Below are 17016 nucleotides of genomic sequence, written 5' to 3' on the forward strand. Positions count from 1 at the left end.
TGGAGTCAATCCCTGTAGTAGGCTTCTAGATTGTGCTACATTGCTACTTTTAACATTCAAGTGGCAATATGGTTTTTCCAACAAGTAACAAAGTAATCAATTAGACAATGGTTGCATGTAAATATTTAAAGGTTGATTCAATTGGCAGCTCTGATGAAATAAGTGGAAGCAGTACTTTTCTAAACTCTAATGGGAGTTAGAATAAAGTTTAGGGGTGACTTATCATTCACTCTATAGGTAATAATATATTCGAAGACTAGACTAACTGAGAGGCCATCATGCATAAAACTCTGTAGATTCTAAGTTTTAAGTGATGGTCGGTGAAAAGAAAGATCTTATTGACAAAAAGGAATCCCTATGTTCCTTTTTAGAACATTTAATTTGGACTGGTATATTGTGCTTTTCCTTTCAAAAGAGATGGTGGCACTTCAGTTGTTTCAAATCAAACACCTCGGAAAATTTTGGATCCTCGTATGATAAAAGGCAAGTGCATCATGGAGATGAGGAAAAAGGAAAAAAAGGAAGATATTAGGTGAAGCTGTGGAAATAGACATGTCACTCTTTGCTGAATTAATATTGAAAGATCAATGCATGCTGTAGTGCAATAACTACTATCAAAATGAAAATCTCTAAATAATGACTTTTGAATAGGTCACCTCCTCGATATCCATAATACATCTAGGCTGAGGATGAAATATATCCTTCAATGTTAACTTTTAGTTGACTGACTATGTCTATAACAAAAATGTATAAAAATAGCTTGCTATTAGAGGTTGATTGACCTTTCTCTATATAGAAAAAAAATTTTAGACTAAACTATACATTTGGGCACCTTGTATAAGTAAAGAGCATCACGCAAATGGGGAAAAAGAAATAAAGGACATTAGGTGAAGGTGTGGAAGATAGACCTCTCTCTCTATGTCCAACCACTACTACCAACAAATTAAAAGCTATGAAAATTGACATCTGGTGTGAAATGATCGATTTCACACGCGTCTTCTTCCTGGCACTGGCTTCTGCATGGGTCACTTCCTTGATGTTTTTAATATATCCAGGTTGAGGGTGACGTATGGCTTATTATATGAACTTTTAGAGTGTTGTTTGACTGTGGCATGGATCTATATATTTGTCAAAGCGGATGGGTTGCATTCTTAATTACTACTCATCCCGCATAAAAGCAAGAAGGTTAAAGGAGCTTGTGTTTTTTGCAAAATATCCGAAACCAAAATGAACAAGCTATCAGCTTGCAGTTCTATGGCCTGTGGAATTTCTTTGCAGCCTAAGATGGTCCTGGCCAGGTATATGTTCTTGAAACATGGATAAAATTTTCTTACATCCCTGCTATTATTTTATGCATTTCACTCTCTAAAATTGTGCCATTGTTTGTTGATTGGCATACAGTTTGAGAGTACGTAAGCAGGGAAACGGTACGTGCCATGTATTGCATTTGTCTATATCCCTCTTAACTTGTTGTTTTTCTTTTTCATTTTCTTATTAAGGTTTCTTTAGCTACAAACTGGTTTGAACTGTTTAACTTGTCTGATCGCAGGTCGTTGCACAAATGTACCCCGTAATGTAAACTTGGAAAAGCTGCAAAATAACTATTTGTTTCCTGAGGTGGTTGTTAAAATCTCATATTACATCATTTTTTGCTCCGCTTTTAAGTCCGCTATTTTTACCATTTTAAAATTTTAGCTTCTGCATAGTAGCACTTCAATATAATAGGAGGGGAGAATACTTGTAGCCCTTCTTTTTTCACTGGTGACGGACATTTTATTTATTCTCATACCGTAGGTCTTTTTAAATGATCAAATTGATTCTTTAAGGACAAAATATTGTTGCCTTTTCAGCTTGTTTCTTGGTTACATTCATTCTACCAAGCTCTTTACTGATTTTAAAACTACCACTACTTGGATTTTCTCTTGGGTGTCCCAAGGTGACCCAACATTTTACCATTTGATGATTCTATTGATTCTAATTGGATTCTAACCAGATTTCAAAGCGGGAGCTGCAGCACCTGGAAAAGTACCCAAATGCAAAAGTGATTAGCCTTGGAATTGGTGATACCACAGAGCCAATTCCCGAGCAAATCAGCCTTAGCATGGCTAATGTAAGTCTTGGTCAATTCCAGTCTGTTGTAATTTGTGTTGCTACGGTCTCTATGCAACTGGCTTATGTTATCATTAACTTCCAAAATTTTCAAACGTATGGCTGTTAAACTTGATGGTTGGCAAGTTGATTGCTGTCAAATTCAGGGTTCGTCCCAGTGCAACCAAACCCATAAAATTGCAACCCTACGTACGAAATGTTCTTTTTGAACCTATCCATATGTTTTGGCAGTCATCAGTCTGTTCTGAGTTTAAGCTTTAATACTTAAGAGGGCTGCTCCTGATAACGAGTCCATGGGATAAACCACCTCTTGTCCCGCTTGAAGAAAGTGTTTTGTACCTAAGGCCAGCGTTGTCAAGGTGCACGCCTAGGTGCTGCACACATAAACAAAAGCGCCTACGCCTTCTACGGCTATCTTAAATAATCCAATGTCTGTCTTTGTGACGGGAGCAAAGGAAGGTTGCTTCGTTTATTGAGAGATAAATATTTCACTTCTTTGTTATTTTGCAGTATGCACGTGCCCTTTCAACTGCCGACGGTTATAGGGGCTATGGAGCTGAGCAAGGGAATCAGGTATAGGTCTTTGTTTCACCTGTTCTGGTTTATTGTAAAGAAGACTTGTTTGTTAGCTGATTACTCTATCGGATTCATTTCTTGAGGTTCATCACATCTGTTACTGCCATTAGTTATGATTCCTAGACCTTTTTGTCTCTTTGTAGCCGACTCATGCCAAGTATTTGACAGTAGTATGACTTTCTCCCGTATTAGATTTGTTTTCTAAGCCTAGTTGGAAAATCAGTGGATAAATCATTTACTTATCCTGCTTCCAGTAGACGGCATTATACAGTTTTGAAACATAATGATGCTTTGTGGAAGTTTAACACTGCTCTAATATACTGGATTCCCTTCCGATGCCTAAGTTGTAACTTTGCGCTTATTGTGCTTTAGTAGGAATTAGACCTGTCCATGGGCAGGACGGCCCGGCCCGGCCCGATGGTCCGCCCGAAATATGGGAGGGTTCGGGTAAAAATATAGGCCCGAAATATGGGCTTGGGCAAAAAAACGAGGCCTGTTTAAAAAACGGGCCGGGCTTGGGCTCAACTTTTTTGGCCCGAGCCTGGCTCGGCCTGGCTCGAATTTAATAAATATATATTTCATTTTTATTTTTTAATTTTAATTTTAATTTTTAATTTTTAATTTTTAATTTTAAAATACTTTAAAAATATTTTTTTTATTTTTAAAATATTTTTGTGTTTATTAAAAATCGGGCCGGGCCGGGCTTGGGCTTATTATTTTTCCCCGGGCCGGGCCTGGGCAAAATTTTAGGCCCATATTTCGGGCTAGGCCGGGCCCGGGCCTAAGAGTCAGGCCAAAATTTTTCCGAGGCCGGCCCGGCCCATGGACATGTCTAGTAGGAATGATTGTTTAAACAATTATTTATCAGGTAAACTTTTCAAATATTAACGTTGTATGAATAACAGGCATTGAGGAAAGCAATTGCCGAAACATTTTACAAGGATGTCGCCATAAAGGACACAGAAGTTTTTGTATCAGATGGTTCTCAGTGTGATATTTCCCGCCTTCAGGTGACTCTTCATATAAGATTGTTTTTTTTTATGCCCCTCTTTGTTCCTTCAGCCAGCTGCCTGCATCTTATGCAAGTAATGTTACAACTGAGCTAACCTGCAGATTTCCTGTGTTAAAAGTACTAAACGCTTTTCTCTGTCGATATTTGCAGCTGCTTTTAGGTTCAAAAGTGACAATAGCCGTGCAGGATCCATCTTTTCCGGTGATGTTATCATGCTTCTATTTGTTTAACCTTATGTTCCACTGCATGTTGCTTTTTTAATAGCGGAAAATATCCTCAAGCAAGCTAAATATGGATATAATTTTAGTAATAAACTACCATAATTAATCAATGTCTTGCTTGTAACTTTGAAGATGTTCTATACTAATGTGGGGCACTTGCATTTGAAAATACAAAAATATCACAAAACGTGAAACTAATTTTTTCATAGAAAGAAATTAGAATTCTGCCCAAAGATTAGGTGTTACAGGAACCAAAGTAGTGTACTTTTCACAATTTGGTTGTGCCTATCGTCATCATACTTTTTGTTCTGTCTGTACCATTTTCTTAATTTAGTTTCCCAAAATTGAACTAATCTTTTAATATGATCAAAGGGAAAAAACATAAAAAGGACATCTGATCATATTTTCCTTTTGCAACAATTTACGATGGATCCTTGAATTAGAGCTGTAATATTTAATATGGAAGATGTACTTTGTAACAGGGTTATATAGATTCAAGTGTCATAATCGGCCAGGCTGGTGATTTTCAAGACAAAACTGGGAAGTATCAAAACATTGAGTACATGCAGCTTGGCCCTCAGAATAATTTCTTCCCTGATTTAACGGTCACTCCAAGAACGGATATCATCTTCTTTTGATCACCAAATAATCCTACAGGTCATGCAGCCACAAGGAAGCAATTACAGCAGCTTGTAGAGTTTGCAAGGGATAATGGATCAATTATTATTTTTGACTCCGCTTATGCAGCCTATATCTCTGATGACAGTCCTAAATCAATCTTTGAAATTCCTGGTGCCAAAGAGGTACGTTGCTGACATGTCATCTAGCTAAGAAAAAAAGTCCTGCTTCAGTCTTCTGAATGTCAGGGTGTAATGTTTCTATAATTGAGAGCTAACCAACGATATTTGACCCTTTTGCCTTTCAATATTAGATTAAGCTCTAATGAAGTAGAACTAAATCCTAGACACCAGTCAACATTTGTTCGAGTACAGTTACTTGCAAGGCTTTGGCTAATGATTAGTTATTTACGAATGGTATATAGAAAGCATTTGAAGAAGAATCTCTTCATTTTGGGATTGTTAAATAGACTTGATAAATCTGCTTATGGCAGCTTGTAAAAACTGATTCTCACCATTTTAACAAGGATTTGCATTTTCAAAAGTATAATTGTTTCTAGAGGGTTCATGAGAACATAAATTTTACGTTTATAGATTAATGAAATACCTGGATGGAAAAGTGAATTTTAAATCAATCTCTCAGGGTCCTTGAAACATAGTATATCAATTTATGTAGTTTTGAACCTACCCTTTTGTCTTGAGACTGAAAAAGAAAAGAAAATTTCCTCAGGTTGCAATTGAAATTTCATCATTCTCCAAATTTGCTGGGTTCACTGGAGTTCGTCTTGGTTGGACGGTAGTGCCTGAAGAACTCTTGTTTTCAGGTGGGTTTCCTGTCATACATGATTTCAACCGCATTGTATGCACCTGCTTCAATGGAGCATCCAATATAGCTCAGGCTGGTGGACTAGCATGCCTTTCTCCAGAAGGTTTCCAGGTAAGTCCAAGAAAGCCTTGCACATAAATGTTCAGCTTTTCAGTCAAATGTGTATAAGGAGTATGACGGTGTGCTGGTATTCTGCTTGCGGGCATAGGTATGTTTGATGATAGTAATGAATCGTAGTGGCCAAATTAGTTCTGTTGAAATGGCTGCAGTCGACTCTGATTTGAGCCAAACCTTTGAGGAAGAAACAATAGTTGGTGAAAGAACATTATTTTGGCATGCAACTCTAACAAAATTCAATCTATACTCTTTTAACTGCTCTATGATTGAGTATTCTAAAGGACTGCTGAATTTGTATTTTTTATGATTCTCAGGCTATCTGTGCAGTGATCGACTACTACAAGGAGAATGCAAAGATATTGGTAGATACGTTTGCCTCTCTTGGCTTAGAAGTTTATGGCGGTGTCAACGCCCCGTATGTTTGGGTGCATTTTCCTGGTTCAAAATCATGGAATATATTTGCAGAAATTCTTGAAAAGACTCATATAATAACGGTACCAGGATCTGGTTTTGGCCCTGGTGGTGCAGAGTATATCAGAATCAGTGCTTTTGGGAAAAGAAAGCACATCATAGAAGCATCATGGAGGCTGGAAAAACTTTTCTCCAAGGGAAAACCCCTTTTTAACTGTCTAAAATAAAATTAAAAAAAAATGGTGTGTTTCACCGGCCATGCCATCTCATGGTATAATCACTGTGTAAAAGAATAAAATAACCGGTGCCATGTAAGTTGGATCCCTTGGACTGATGATATTCAAGTGTTAAATATTGGTTGGCTATAAATCTTTCTTATAATCCTTCATGTTATTTGCAGGAATCCTATTTGTAACTTAAGCTATTCTACAGGAACTACAATATCCATTATCTGGTGGTTCTTTTCAATGTGTTGCATAAACTGGGCTTAATACAGGCGTATGCATAATTTCGAACTACAAATGTGGCTAAATACGTGGGCCACTAAAAAGATCAATTGCCAAGTCACAAGAATACTGAATATTGTACCGTCACTTAAAGGAGCCGTGAAATCAACGTAAGATAAACAACAGGCAATTGTTTTCCAGTTCAAGAGAATTCCTTTGCTTTATATTATACAAGGATACAAGAGTAAAGGTTATAACTTACATAAATCCCAATTTCAGTGTGCCGCTTGTAAAATCAACAGATCTAGTGAAACAAATAAGGGCAACCAAATAATTTTCGGAAAAGTTGAAACTTAGATCCCTAAGTAGTCCAACAGTGGCACTAGATATTGAGTGCCTGACAACTTACTAGTTCGGAAGATCCAGTCGTCCTTGTGGCAATAACCCTCCAAAGATCCGTTTCAAATGCTGTTGCAGGTTCTGCAGACTCAGGATGTGCACCAGGTGAGCTATCCAATGAAGCTGATGATAGGGAAGTAAAATGGTTTTGCACATCAGCCTGCAAGACTGAAATATTGTTGTTGGCATCTTTAGTGATCACATGAAGCTTTCCCAGTAAACCAGAAAGTAAATAGGGAAAATCTGAATCAGTAAAGTCAGGAATGGGGACCTCTCCCACTACAACTTTCCATGCATCATCTTGGTAATCATATACCTTAATCCTCACACTTTCAGGAGAATTAGATGGATCGAGTGCATACAGCTCACCATCCACAGTAACACTCAATTTTGTTCCTGCCTGTCTTGCAGGCCAACCATCACCCATGCCAGCTGGCATTTCAACCCAAGAATTTACATCGGGATCATATACCTCCCCTCCAACATCAACAAAAAATGGCCAGCAATATAAACTTTGAGGCACAAATAACCTTCCCCTATATGATGTCATTCCTGTGGCAATCGGTTTGAGTAGATCAGCCAGAAAGGCCGTGGGTAGAATCTGAGCTTTTGAAAAGGGCATGCTTGGTAGTTGGGACCATATACCAGTATGAGGATCAAACACTTCAGCAGACTTAAGTGGAGTTAATCCACCATGGCCCCTGGTAACCCCTCCAACAACATATAGCTTATTATTTAAGATGCCAGTCTTACAGTAGGCTCTACCAGTTGACATTGAACTTACTTCATTCCACGAATTTAGAACTGGATTATACTGCCAAACACAGCTCAGGGCTGACGCTCTAGAGAATCCTCCTAACACGTAGAGGCAGCCATCAACAGCACTAATAGCACACCCACAAAAAGGCATTCTGTCCAATGCATCCTTCCTCCCAAGCCAACCCCTAATGGCATCTGCAATTTTTATGCCAGAGTCAACCACATTCCACATCCGAAGGCTAGCTAAACGTTTCCTGGATTCAGCTTCAAAAGCAACATTGGGCATTTGAGGCAACCTCTGCCACCTTCTTGACAATGGATCCAAAGCATACCACAAAAGCTTGTCACCTTCAACCTTAGTCAATATATAGAGCCATTCTTCTGTTGTTCCTAGTTCTTTCCTTGTATTAAAAAGTTCAGTACTCATGATGGCAGCTTTCCAGTCTCGAGATACTAACCTCACATTCAAGTAATTAATCCTCGGAATTCTGGCAAGAATCTGATAAGATATCTCATCAGGAAGGCTAGGAATCAATCTTGGATTCTCTTCAGAAAGACATGATGACAACTTCTGCCTTTTGCATGTTCCATTTTGTGAAACATCTAAGGGCTCACTCATTCCAGCCCTGGAATTGTTTAGACTTAAGAATGCCCCCATCAATATCTTATTGGTTGCAATATATTAGTAAATCAATTCCAGGACAACCTTTGATGGCTAAATATCTTAATCAGAAGAAAAGGTTGTCCTAGATGAATCTGCTCAAAACCACCAAGACTCTATCTAGTATCTGAGATAAGAACAGAAAAAAGCAGAGTAAAATGGAAGGTGTCAGAGTCAAATTAAAAGGCCAAAACCTTCAATTTATTTCAGTACAACCATTTACATGAAAGAAGACCATCAAAAAATAATATAATCCACCAAATTGAAAAAAAGAAGAAGAAGCATTTAACAATCAGTACCAATGGGGGGAGATACCATCCCCTCGGCCAATTGTATCAGGAGCAAAGGAATTGGAATGCCTTGTGTACAATTGGAAAGCTTGATAAGAAAAGAAACGCAAAACAAAGAGACACCGCACTTTACCATAAAGCTGAGAAATGGAATTGAACTGCTCCTAGTTAAATTAGTTTGTTCTCAATGGCGGCAAGAAGTTCTCAGCTTAATAAATATATCTCACCAATCAAAACCTCACATCCTCCTGATAAGAAAATATGGGAAGTGTAAGAAATATCAAAGACCCTCTCTAAAAAATATCCAGTATATGTTCAACAGGAAAGAGCATAAAGCACGAGGGTAACTTAAGAGTTACGAGCGACCGTCAAAAAATGGTATCCCTTTCTTAATTTGATCAAATAAATCAGTTTCAGAACAAATACTCATCAAGAAATTGGGAGGTTAATTTTTTGTAAGTTTTTCCTTATTATTCAATAGATTATAATATCTTTCTTCCAATAAGGTCATCAAGATCAGGACAATGATAAAGAAAAGATTTAGAAGTTACTTTTCCTCGCGTATCCTTAATTTTTCGCAGTGACCAGATAAAGTCAAATAAAAAGGTCAATGTTTTGATCACTTCCCATCCAGCAAGAACAACAACAACACTAAAATCCCCAAATTCCCAATTACAACGATTCAAAAAGGGCTCCTCACTTAAGTCATCAATTAATTAAACAAAAAAACTGCATTAATCTAAAAGAAGAGGGGGGGGGGGAAACAGCTAAATTAAGTACATGTATCTACAATCGATCTAATAGTAACACTGATGAAACAAATTGAAGAAAAAGAAATGAAAGAACCCACCTTCTATGTTCTATTCCAAGGGATAAAATTTCCAATAAAACAGCTACAAAAAAATCCTAAGCAGTAGAATCCCAGAAAACTAAGCTAAAGAGCAAAGTTTATTTCTTAAAAGAAAAGAAAAGAATTGAAACATAGAAAATTGGAGGAAAAAAGAACCTTAATCTTTACGGCAAGACGAAGAGACCCAGAAGACGAATCATTCGAGGTTTCCAAGCGATCCATTCGTAGTTCACCTTTGGTACAGGGATAGAGAGTTTTCGTCTCTTCTGCGTGAACAACCTTATATTCTTCCTTTAGTTTTCTTCTTTTTTTTTTCTGTCTAACTATGCCTCCAGTCCCTGTACTCTTGAAAATTTGAAATTTATCTCTCTTTTTAATTCTTGGACCTTCTATTTGTCACTTGATTGTTCTTTAAAATAATTAGTTTCAATTGATAATAATAAAATTAAAATGTTACGTATTATCATTGGATTTCAATTTGTAAATTAGACAAATATAGAAAGAAATTAATTATAAGATTTAATTTAGAATTATTTGTTTAACAAGTTGAAATAAAATAAAAATTATGATAATTATACATTTAAAAAATGGGAAATTTACCAAAAAAGCCGTTTTTTTTCAAAATTTACCGAAATGGGCCGATTTTTTGATTATTTACCGGAATGGGCCATTTTCCGCGAAATCGCGTCCACGTTAGCGCGATGTTAGGGTACGTGTCAGAACATTGCGTCCACATCAGCGCGATTTGCTTACGTGGACACAAATCGCGCCTACGAGGACGCGATTTGCTGACGTGAATGAACAGTTTATATTTTTAAACTTGGAAAACTTTGAAAGGCCATAACTTTTCGCTCGGTTGTCCGATTGAGACGATTTTTTTTATTTCGAATAGCTTTTCGAGATCTACGCGCTGACAAATAGCCGAAGGCGGTTTGCCGCAGTTTTCATCGAAAAAGATCCTTTTTTGCCCCTAAATTTTGATTTTTTCGGTTTAAAATTGAATTTTGAAACATTCAAATCATTATTTTCCTTATTTATTTGAAGTAAACATCGGATCTTTTTTTTACAGAATTGTCTTATATCATCCTGTTATAGGTATAAGTCAGCTCATTCCATTTTTGAGAAGTTCCCTAAAATTTTCTATTTTATTCAATTTAGTCCCTAAAACCTAAATAGTCATATTTTCAAATCTAAGCTTCGTTTTTCAATTCAAATTCAATTTCATCCTTCCATAACATTCAAATATTCTTAAATACAAAAATTTCATGCTAATTTTGAAATAATTACACTTTAGTCCCTATACTCGTAACTAACAAATTATACTTTACAAATTAGTCCCTATTCATCTCTAAGCAGTTTGTCAGCGCGTAGATCTCGAAAAGTTATTCGAAATAAAAAAAATCATCTCAATCGGACAACCGAGCCAAAAGTTATGGCCTTTCAAAGTTTTTCAAGCTAAAAAACATAAACTGTTCATGCCACGTCAGCAAATCGCGTCCTCTAGGGCGCGATTTCCATCCACGTCAGCAAGTCGCGCTGATGTGGACGCGATTTCCTGGCGCGTACCCTAACATCGCGCTGACGTGGACGCGATTTCGCGAAAAATGGACCATTCCGGTAAATAATTAAATAGTTTGCCCATTTCGGTAAATTTAAAAAAAAAGGCTTTTATTGATAAAATACCCTTAAAAATTATAATTTAAAGAAGTTGCGGTAATTAGACATTTAAAAAAATTAGGATGTATGAAAGAGTTGTTCTAATTTTACAATAAAATTATTATTTGAGGAGAACTCTAAGTATAAATATAGGAACAAATTTGTGATTTTCATAATTATAATTTTTTTTATGAAAAACAAAGTTGTGCTAATTTATGGATGAAATAGTAATCGAGAAAATGACCAAACTATCTAGAGTTAGTAGAATCTGTGGACTATAGAAAGGTATTGGGATAGTCAAAGCACTTTCATAATTCGAAATCCCATTCCTAATATTGGGAATATAATTGATCTCTACTAACACCTCCATTGCAACATCCTTGCTTTTTTTTTTTTTGTGTGTGATTAAACACCATCATCTCAACATCATTATTGTTGAGATCACTTCAATGTATTTAAACACTTGGAGCTCAAAATCTTATATTTCATAGTTCATTTTGTATGCCCACTTAGTACTTTCAACCTGTCTTAAGGATTCCAAGTTAATCCGCTTTGAATGGAGCAGATTTTTTCTTTTGAAAAGTGGATGTAAGACAGGGTGAGGTAGATTTTTATTTTTGGACAATGAATTTGGAGCACTTATGGTAATTGCTTACCTACCCCAACTCGCCCCACTATATGAAGTTATCATTTTATCCTTATATCCTTATATATATAAACTTTAAAAATGGTAAAAATATAATATAAAAATCCATATATTTTATGTTTAATTTTTTTTGAAGAATTATGTTTAAATATTTACTTGACTTAAAAAAATTAAAGATAAGTAGTAAATTTTAAATTGAAGCAGAGTGAAGATGAATGTACCCAATACCCATGGAGATAATAATGATTTTTAATATTATACATTCATAATGAAGCAATGCAGATAATGGAACAGAGAATGCCAATTATGGAGTGGTGATAGATTTAACAATATTCGCCCTGCTCTATTCCTTTATCATCGTTAGTTAATCATATATATATATATATAAACAATGTTTTAGCACATGTATAAAAACTTTAGAGCATACCATGTTTCACCAATAAAAAATTGACATGTAAATATAATTAAAAATTTGATAATTATCATAGAAATTCTATTATTTACACGGGAAGTTTATAATTACACAAACATTTTAGCCAAAAACTAAAGAAAATTACATTGAATCTAAAAAAAAAAAGAGGAAAAAAATAATATGATTATATTTTTTTGCTTAACTTACGAAAGTTAGGCACATAAGTTACGCACACTTAAAAAGGAAAAAATTAAGGAAAAATAAACAAATAATAATTAGGACGAACAAAATTTGATTCAATTCGAAAATTTTGATAAATATTTAAAATTTTAATTAAAAATAGTTTGAGTTATTTGAGTTATTCAGATCAACTCGAATAAAAAATTAAATTTTTTGATTTAACTGGAATGAATTACACAGTCCGAGTTATCCAAAAATTTGAATAACGAAAGATAAAATTACATCGTTTTAATAAATATTTACCTTTTCTAAAATTAAAGTTAAAACTATTAAGTTAAAAGGTAAAACCATGTCATTTTGATAAATGTTTACCTATTAAGTTTCAAGGCAAAACTATTATATTGTTTATGTAGTTGTATAATCTTGTACTTCATCTATTAGTTCAATAATCGGTCTATGTAAATGCAACATTAAGTATAAAGTATAGGATTTGTTAACTTGACTTGAAATTTTTTGATTCGATTCGAAAAAATTTCAAATTGAGTTCGACTGCTAAAATAGGATTCGTCAATTCGACTAACTCGAAACTTTTTTACTCGATTTGACTCGACTCGACTCAATCAGATACTCACCCATGAACAACAATATCACACAATACAAATTTAAAGGTAACAGTGTTGTTTTGCTAAATAATGTATTCAATGATTAACTTTTTTTTGACTTTTTCATTTTATTTAAACAGTTGTGTTACACATGTAATTTTATGTGTTTATTTTAAATTTATTAAATAATATATTTTATAAAATTAAAAAATATTTGCTAATTAAAAAATAATCTATTTAATTTAAATAATTGAGAGGATAAAATAATATTTTAAAAATAATGAAAAAAGAGTTGGACAACAACTGATAGTAAAATGTTAAGTAATTAAAAATAAATAAATTTTTATTTGAATATGAGTCAAAATTTCACCTACAATCTTTTTTGGTGATGAAAACAATGCCTATTAAATAATGCTAAAATATCATTTTTCTAGTAATTTTTAGATGTTATTTTGAATAAAAATGTGTTACTAATGCATATATTTATAGTGGTAAATATTAGTTTTAATTGATATATAATCATAATACTAATTAAGTGAAAATTAATCTAAAATTTAATATGAACCAAAAGGTTAATTTTTTTTGTCGAAAAAGACTGATATTAATATCACCCGTCTCAAAACCAAACTGAAATGTCACCAACAGTAAAGCAAAACGACAAAACAAAGAAAATGACTACAGCTGTCAACCATAAAGGAAAAGAAAGCCTAAAAAACTGAAGTAATTAAGACAGAAAAAGAAAATGAATGAGCATGCAGCGTAAAAACAACTCTCAATATCAGTCAGAAAAATGCTCCAACTCCTCAAAAAATTGATCCAAATCTGGAGCCATCAAAGCATTGCTCACGCCATTGGAGTTCTGTGAACCTTCTCCAATTGCAATGCAAAATGAAGAACTTTACTTCTCTGAATCCACCATAGCCAGTCTTTTATTACCACTGACTGCACTGTCACCAATAGACCAGTCACCCAGATCCCCTTTACCCTTCTGCTCCTATCCTCCATCCCCAGAACATACACTTCCACAGTTAGTCGTTGAACACCCCTCATACTTACAAGGCGTAACACTCTTTCCTGTGCTCGTGCTTCCAGATCAACCCCGGCTAGACCACCCTTGACGATCCATCTCCACAACCTCAATAACCGAAGGGGGAGCCTCTTCAACCCAAAAACAGGAATGCTTCTGGATCCGACCCACCATCGCCAGTGCATGCGCTGCTCTGTTCACCTCCCTGGGAACAAAATTGTAAGTAACTTCTTCAAAACCTTCCGCCAAGACTCAAATATGTTGAGAAATAGGGCTGAGAATAGAACGATCTATAGCATTTGTTTTGAGCTTCTTGATAACAGTAATCGAATCTCCTTCCAAGACCACCTTACAAAAACCCATATCCCGAGCAAAATAGAGAGCCCTTTCACAGGCTCTTGCCTCGGCCACAAAAGCATCAGTAATATCGTCATTCGGGACCGTACATGCACCCATAACCAGACCCTCAAAATCCCTAGCAAGCACCGCTGAAATAGAACAATTAGATTTATTCTCAAAAGAGGCATCAAAATTTAACTTTATAAACCCAGTTTGAGGAGGTTGCCATGAACTATTTTGTCGCATACCAGTGGTCAGATCTTTTGCTATAGTGAATCTTAAATCTTGGTCATAGCTCTGAACAAAACCCACTAGTTCATGAAGCTCAAACTTTAAACCTTCATTAACCATCTTGTTTCTCTTGTACCACAGAGCCCATAAAGAAATAGCACTAAGCTTCTTAAAGTTATTGTCCATTGCAAGAAACGCAGTAACAAAATTTGTTTTTTCGTCCGAGGTGAATGCATCAAAATTTACTGCAATTTTCAGCTGAACCCAAAGCTGCCGCAAGATGCTACAATACCATAAAATATGATGGGAGTCTTCCGGCTCTGACATACACAGAGGGCACATCGATTTAACTCGCAACCTTCGTTTCACCAGATTCCCATAGTGAGGCACATAGTCCTTAAGAAGGCACCATAGATGAATCTTTATTTTTGTAGGGATCGAAATGTCCCATATTGATGTAAATAGTTTACTGTAGTTCTCTGTAGCTATGAGCTGATTCATATTTGTAACCAAAATTATGTACCCGCTCTTCACTGAATGTTCTCAAGTTGCATCATGTTTCCAAACTAATAAATCTGAGGACCCTCTCCCAGCAACTGGAATGTTGATGATACATCGAGCCTGATCAGCGTCAAAAAGTTGGTAGATGACTTCCTTCTTCCAGGTATGGGACTCTTTATTCAAAAGTTGATCCACTGTCGTCCACTGTGGATTCATAGAATTTACTAACAATCGACCGTTTTCAGGACCCGGTATCCATGGATCATTCCAGATGTTCACCTTCGTACCGCTGCCTATCCGCCACAGCAATCCATCATCAAAAACGCCCCTGGCACCACAAATGCTCCTCCAGGTAAAAGAAGGGTAAGATCCCACTTTAGCTGAAAAATATCCAAAAAAGGAAAATAACGTGCTTTAAGAATTCTCGCAAGAAGACAGTCAGGTTTAGAAAAAATTCGCCATACTTGCTTCGCTAAAAGGGCTTTATTAAACATATATAAATCACGAAAGCCCATCCCACCAAGCGCATTTGGTAAACAAAGCGCACTCCACGTACTCCAATGGATGCCTTTGGAAGACTTGTTGTTTGTCCACCAAAACTTGTTTAAGATTCCATCAGACAGAAAGATTTAGGTAATTCAAAACACTGCATAACATAAACCGGAAGAGTTTGAAGAACGGACTTAATAAAAACTTCTTTCCCTCCCATCGATAAATATCTACAGCTCCAACTTGCAATGCGCTTCCGAAACCGATCTTGAAAACTAGAGAAAGCCCATTTCTTCTTCCTCCCCACCATCATTGGAAGGCCCAAATATTTTTTCCGGATTTGAGGCCCACCTAACACCCAAAATGCCGATAATCTCAGTGCGAATAACCTCTCCCACATTTGAACCAAAAAAGATCAATGACTTTCCTAGATTGATTTTCTGCCCTGACGCTATCTCATACTCCTGAAGAATGTGTCGAACCACACGTGCGCCCTCAGCAGAGGCATCTCCAAAGATGATACAATCATCAGCAAACAACAAGTGGGAAATCGTAAGGTTCCTCCTACCGATTGGGGCACCTCTTAACTCATTTTTAGAAATAGATTCTCTTAATAAACAAGAGAGCCCTTCAGCACATAGAAGAAAAAGATAGAGACTAAGAGGATCCCCTTGTCTTAATCCCCTAGATGGTCTAAAGGTCTCACTAACATCACCATTGATGCCTATCGTATAAGTAACTGAACAAACGCACCTCATAATAAGAACCAGCCAATCCTGAATAAAACCCAGCCTAGACAACATCCCAGCCAAAAAATCCCATTCCACCCTATCATACGCTTTGCTAAGATCAAGCTTGAGAGCAAAATTCCCCTGTTTACCTTTTTTCTTCAATTTCAGAGAATGGAGAACCTCGTAGGCAATGAGAGTATTATCTGAAATCTGCCTTCCAAGAATAAAAGCACATTGGGCTTCATAAATACAAGAATCAAGAAAAGGTCTCATACGTGCAACAATGGCTGTAGCAATGATTTTATAAAGGACATTACACAAACTAATAGGACGGAAATGAGTAAGGTCCCTTGGCTTATCAACTTTAGGAATCAAAACAATGTGCATTTTATTAAGCTCACCCATCTCCCTGCTACCATTTAAAACTTCGATACAGAAACTAGCAACCTCATCCCCAACAATGTGCCAATACTGTTGAAAAAACAGAGCAGGAAACCCATCAGGTCCTGGGGCTTTCAAAGGCGCCATGGATTTGACTGCTAGCCAGATATCGTCTTTTGTAAAAGGTTGAAGAAGAACTTCATTCATATTTCTAGTTATCCGTTCTTCCACAAGATCAAGAATTCGAGCATCGCTTCTTGAAGCCGAAGCTGTAAATAGCTTCTCAAAATATTTCACCGCAACACATAATATTTCCTCTGCTCCCGTGGTCCACTGGCCCGATTCGTCCTCTAATCCGTGTATTCGGTTACGATTATGACGGGCCACTGCCACCCTATGAAAAAAAGACGAATTCCTATCGCCATACTGAAGCCAATTAATACGAGCACGCTGAGCCCACTACACCTCTTATTTATCGGCCTCGAAATTCAACCCAAGTTGCACTTCCAAAATTTCACCCAATAATT

The 17016-nt window shown here is 36.1% G+C and overlaps 2 protein-coding genes and 1 pseudogene across 4 annotated transcripts; 1 reads left to right on the forward strand and 2 right to left on the reverse strand.

Moving 5' to 3' along the window:
* Nucleotides 1–1149: 1149 nt before the first annotated feature.
* Nucleotides 1150–6272, forward strand: LOC107940750 (aminotransferase ALD1, chloroplastic-like; annotated as a pseudogene).
* A 190-nt stretch (nt 6273–6462) lies between these two features.
* LOC107940749 (F-box/kelch-repeat protein At1g22040) lies at nt 6463–9652 on the reverse strand. 3 transcript variants are annotated; one of them, XM_016874194.2, is made up of 3 exons: nt 9451–9636; nt 8578–8692; nt 6463–8281 (listed from the first exon to the last, which is right to left on the reverse strand). In XM_016874194.2, exon 3 carries the CDS (start codon nt 8149–8151, stop codon nt 6718–6720), a length of 1434 nt encoding a protein of 477 aa, XP_016729683.1. In that variant the 5' UTR covers nt 8152–8281; nt 8578–8692; nt 9451–9636; the 3' UTR covers nt 6463–6717. The 3 variants fall into 3 exon arrangements, with proteins under 3 accessions (XP_016729683.1, XP_016729684.1, XP_016729686.1); XM_016874195.2 differs by having other exon boundaries at nt 8454–8692; nt 9451–9609; XM_016874197.2 differs by lacking the exon at nt 8578–8692 and having other exon boundaries at nt 9451–9652.
* Nucleotides 9653–14069: 4417 nt separating this feature from the next.
* Nucleotides 14070–14888, reverse strand: LOC107940741 (uncharacterized). The gene has a single exon (XM_016874187.1). It carries the CDS (start codon nt 14886–14888, stop codon nt 14070–14072), a length of 819 nt encoding a protein of 272 aa, XP_016729676.1.
* Nucleotides 14889–17016: the final 2128 nt, after the last annotated feature.

The sequence above is a fragment of the Gossypium hirsutum genome, chromosome D02, assembly GCF_007990345.1.
Source record: "Gossypium hirsutum isolate 1008001.06 chromosome D02, Gossypium_hirsutum_v2.1, whole genome shotgun sequence".
Classification (NCBI taxonomy): domain Eukaryota; kingdom Viridiplantae; phylum Streptophyta; class Magnoliopsida; order Malvales; family Malvaceae; genus Gossypium; species Gossypium hirsutum.

Coding starts and splice junctions, on each gene's coding strand:
- LOC107940749 (XM_016874197.2), bottom strand. CDS start 8,151: ATGGGGGCATTCTTAAGTCTAAACAATTCCAGGGCTGGAATGAGTGAG.
- LOC107940741 (XM_016874187.1), bottom strand. CDS start 14,888: ATGAATCAGCTCATAGCTACAGAGAACTACAGTAAACTATTTACATCA.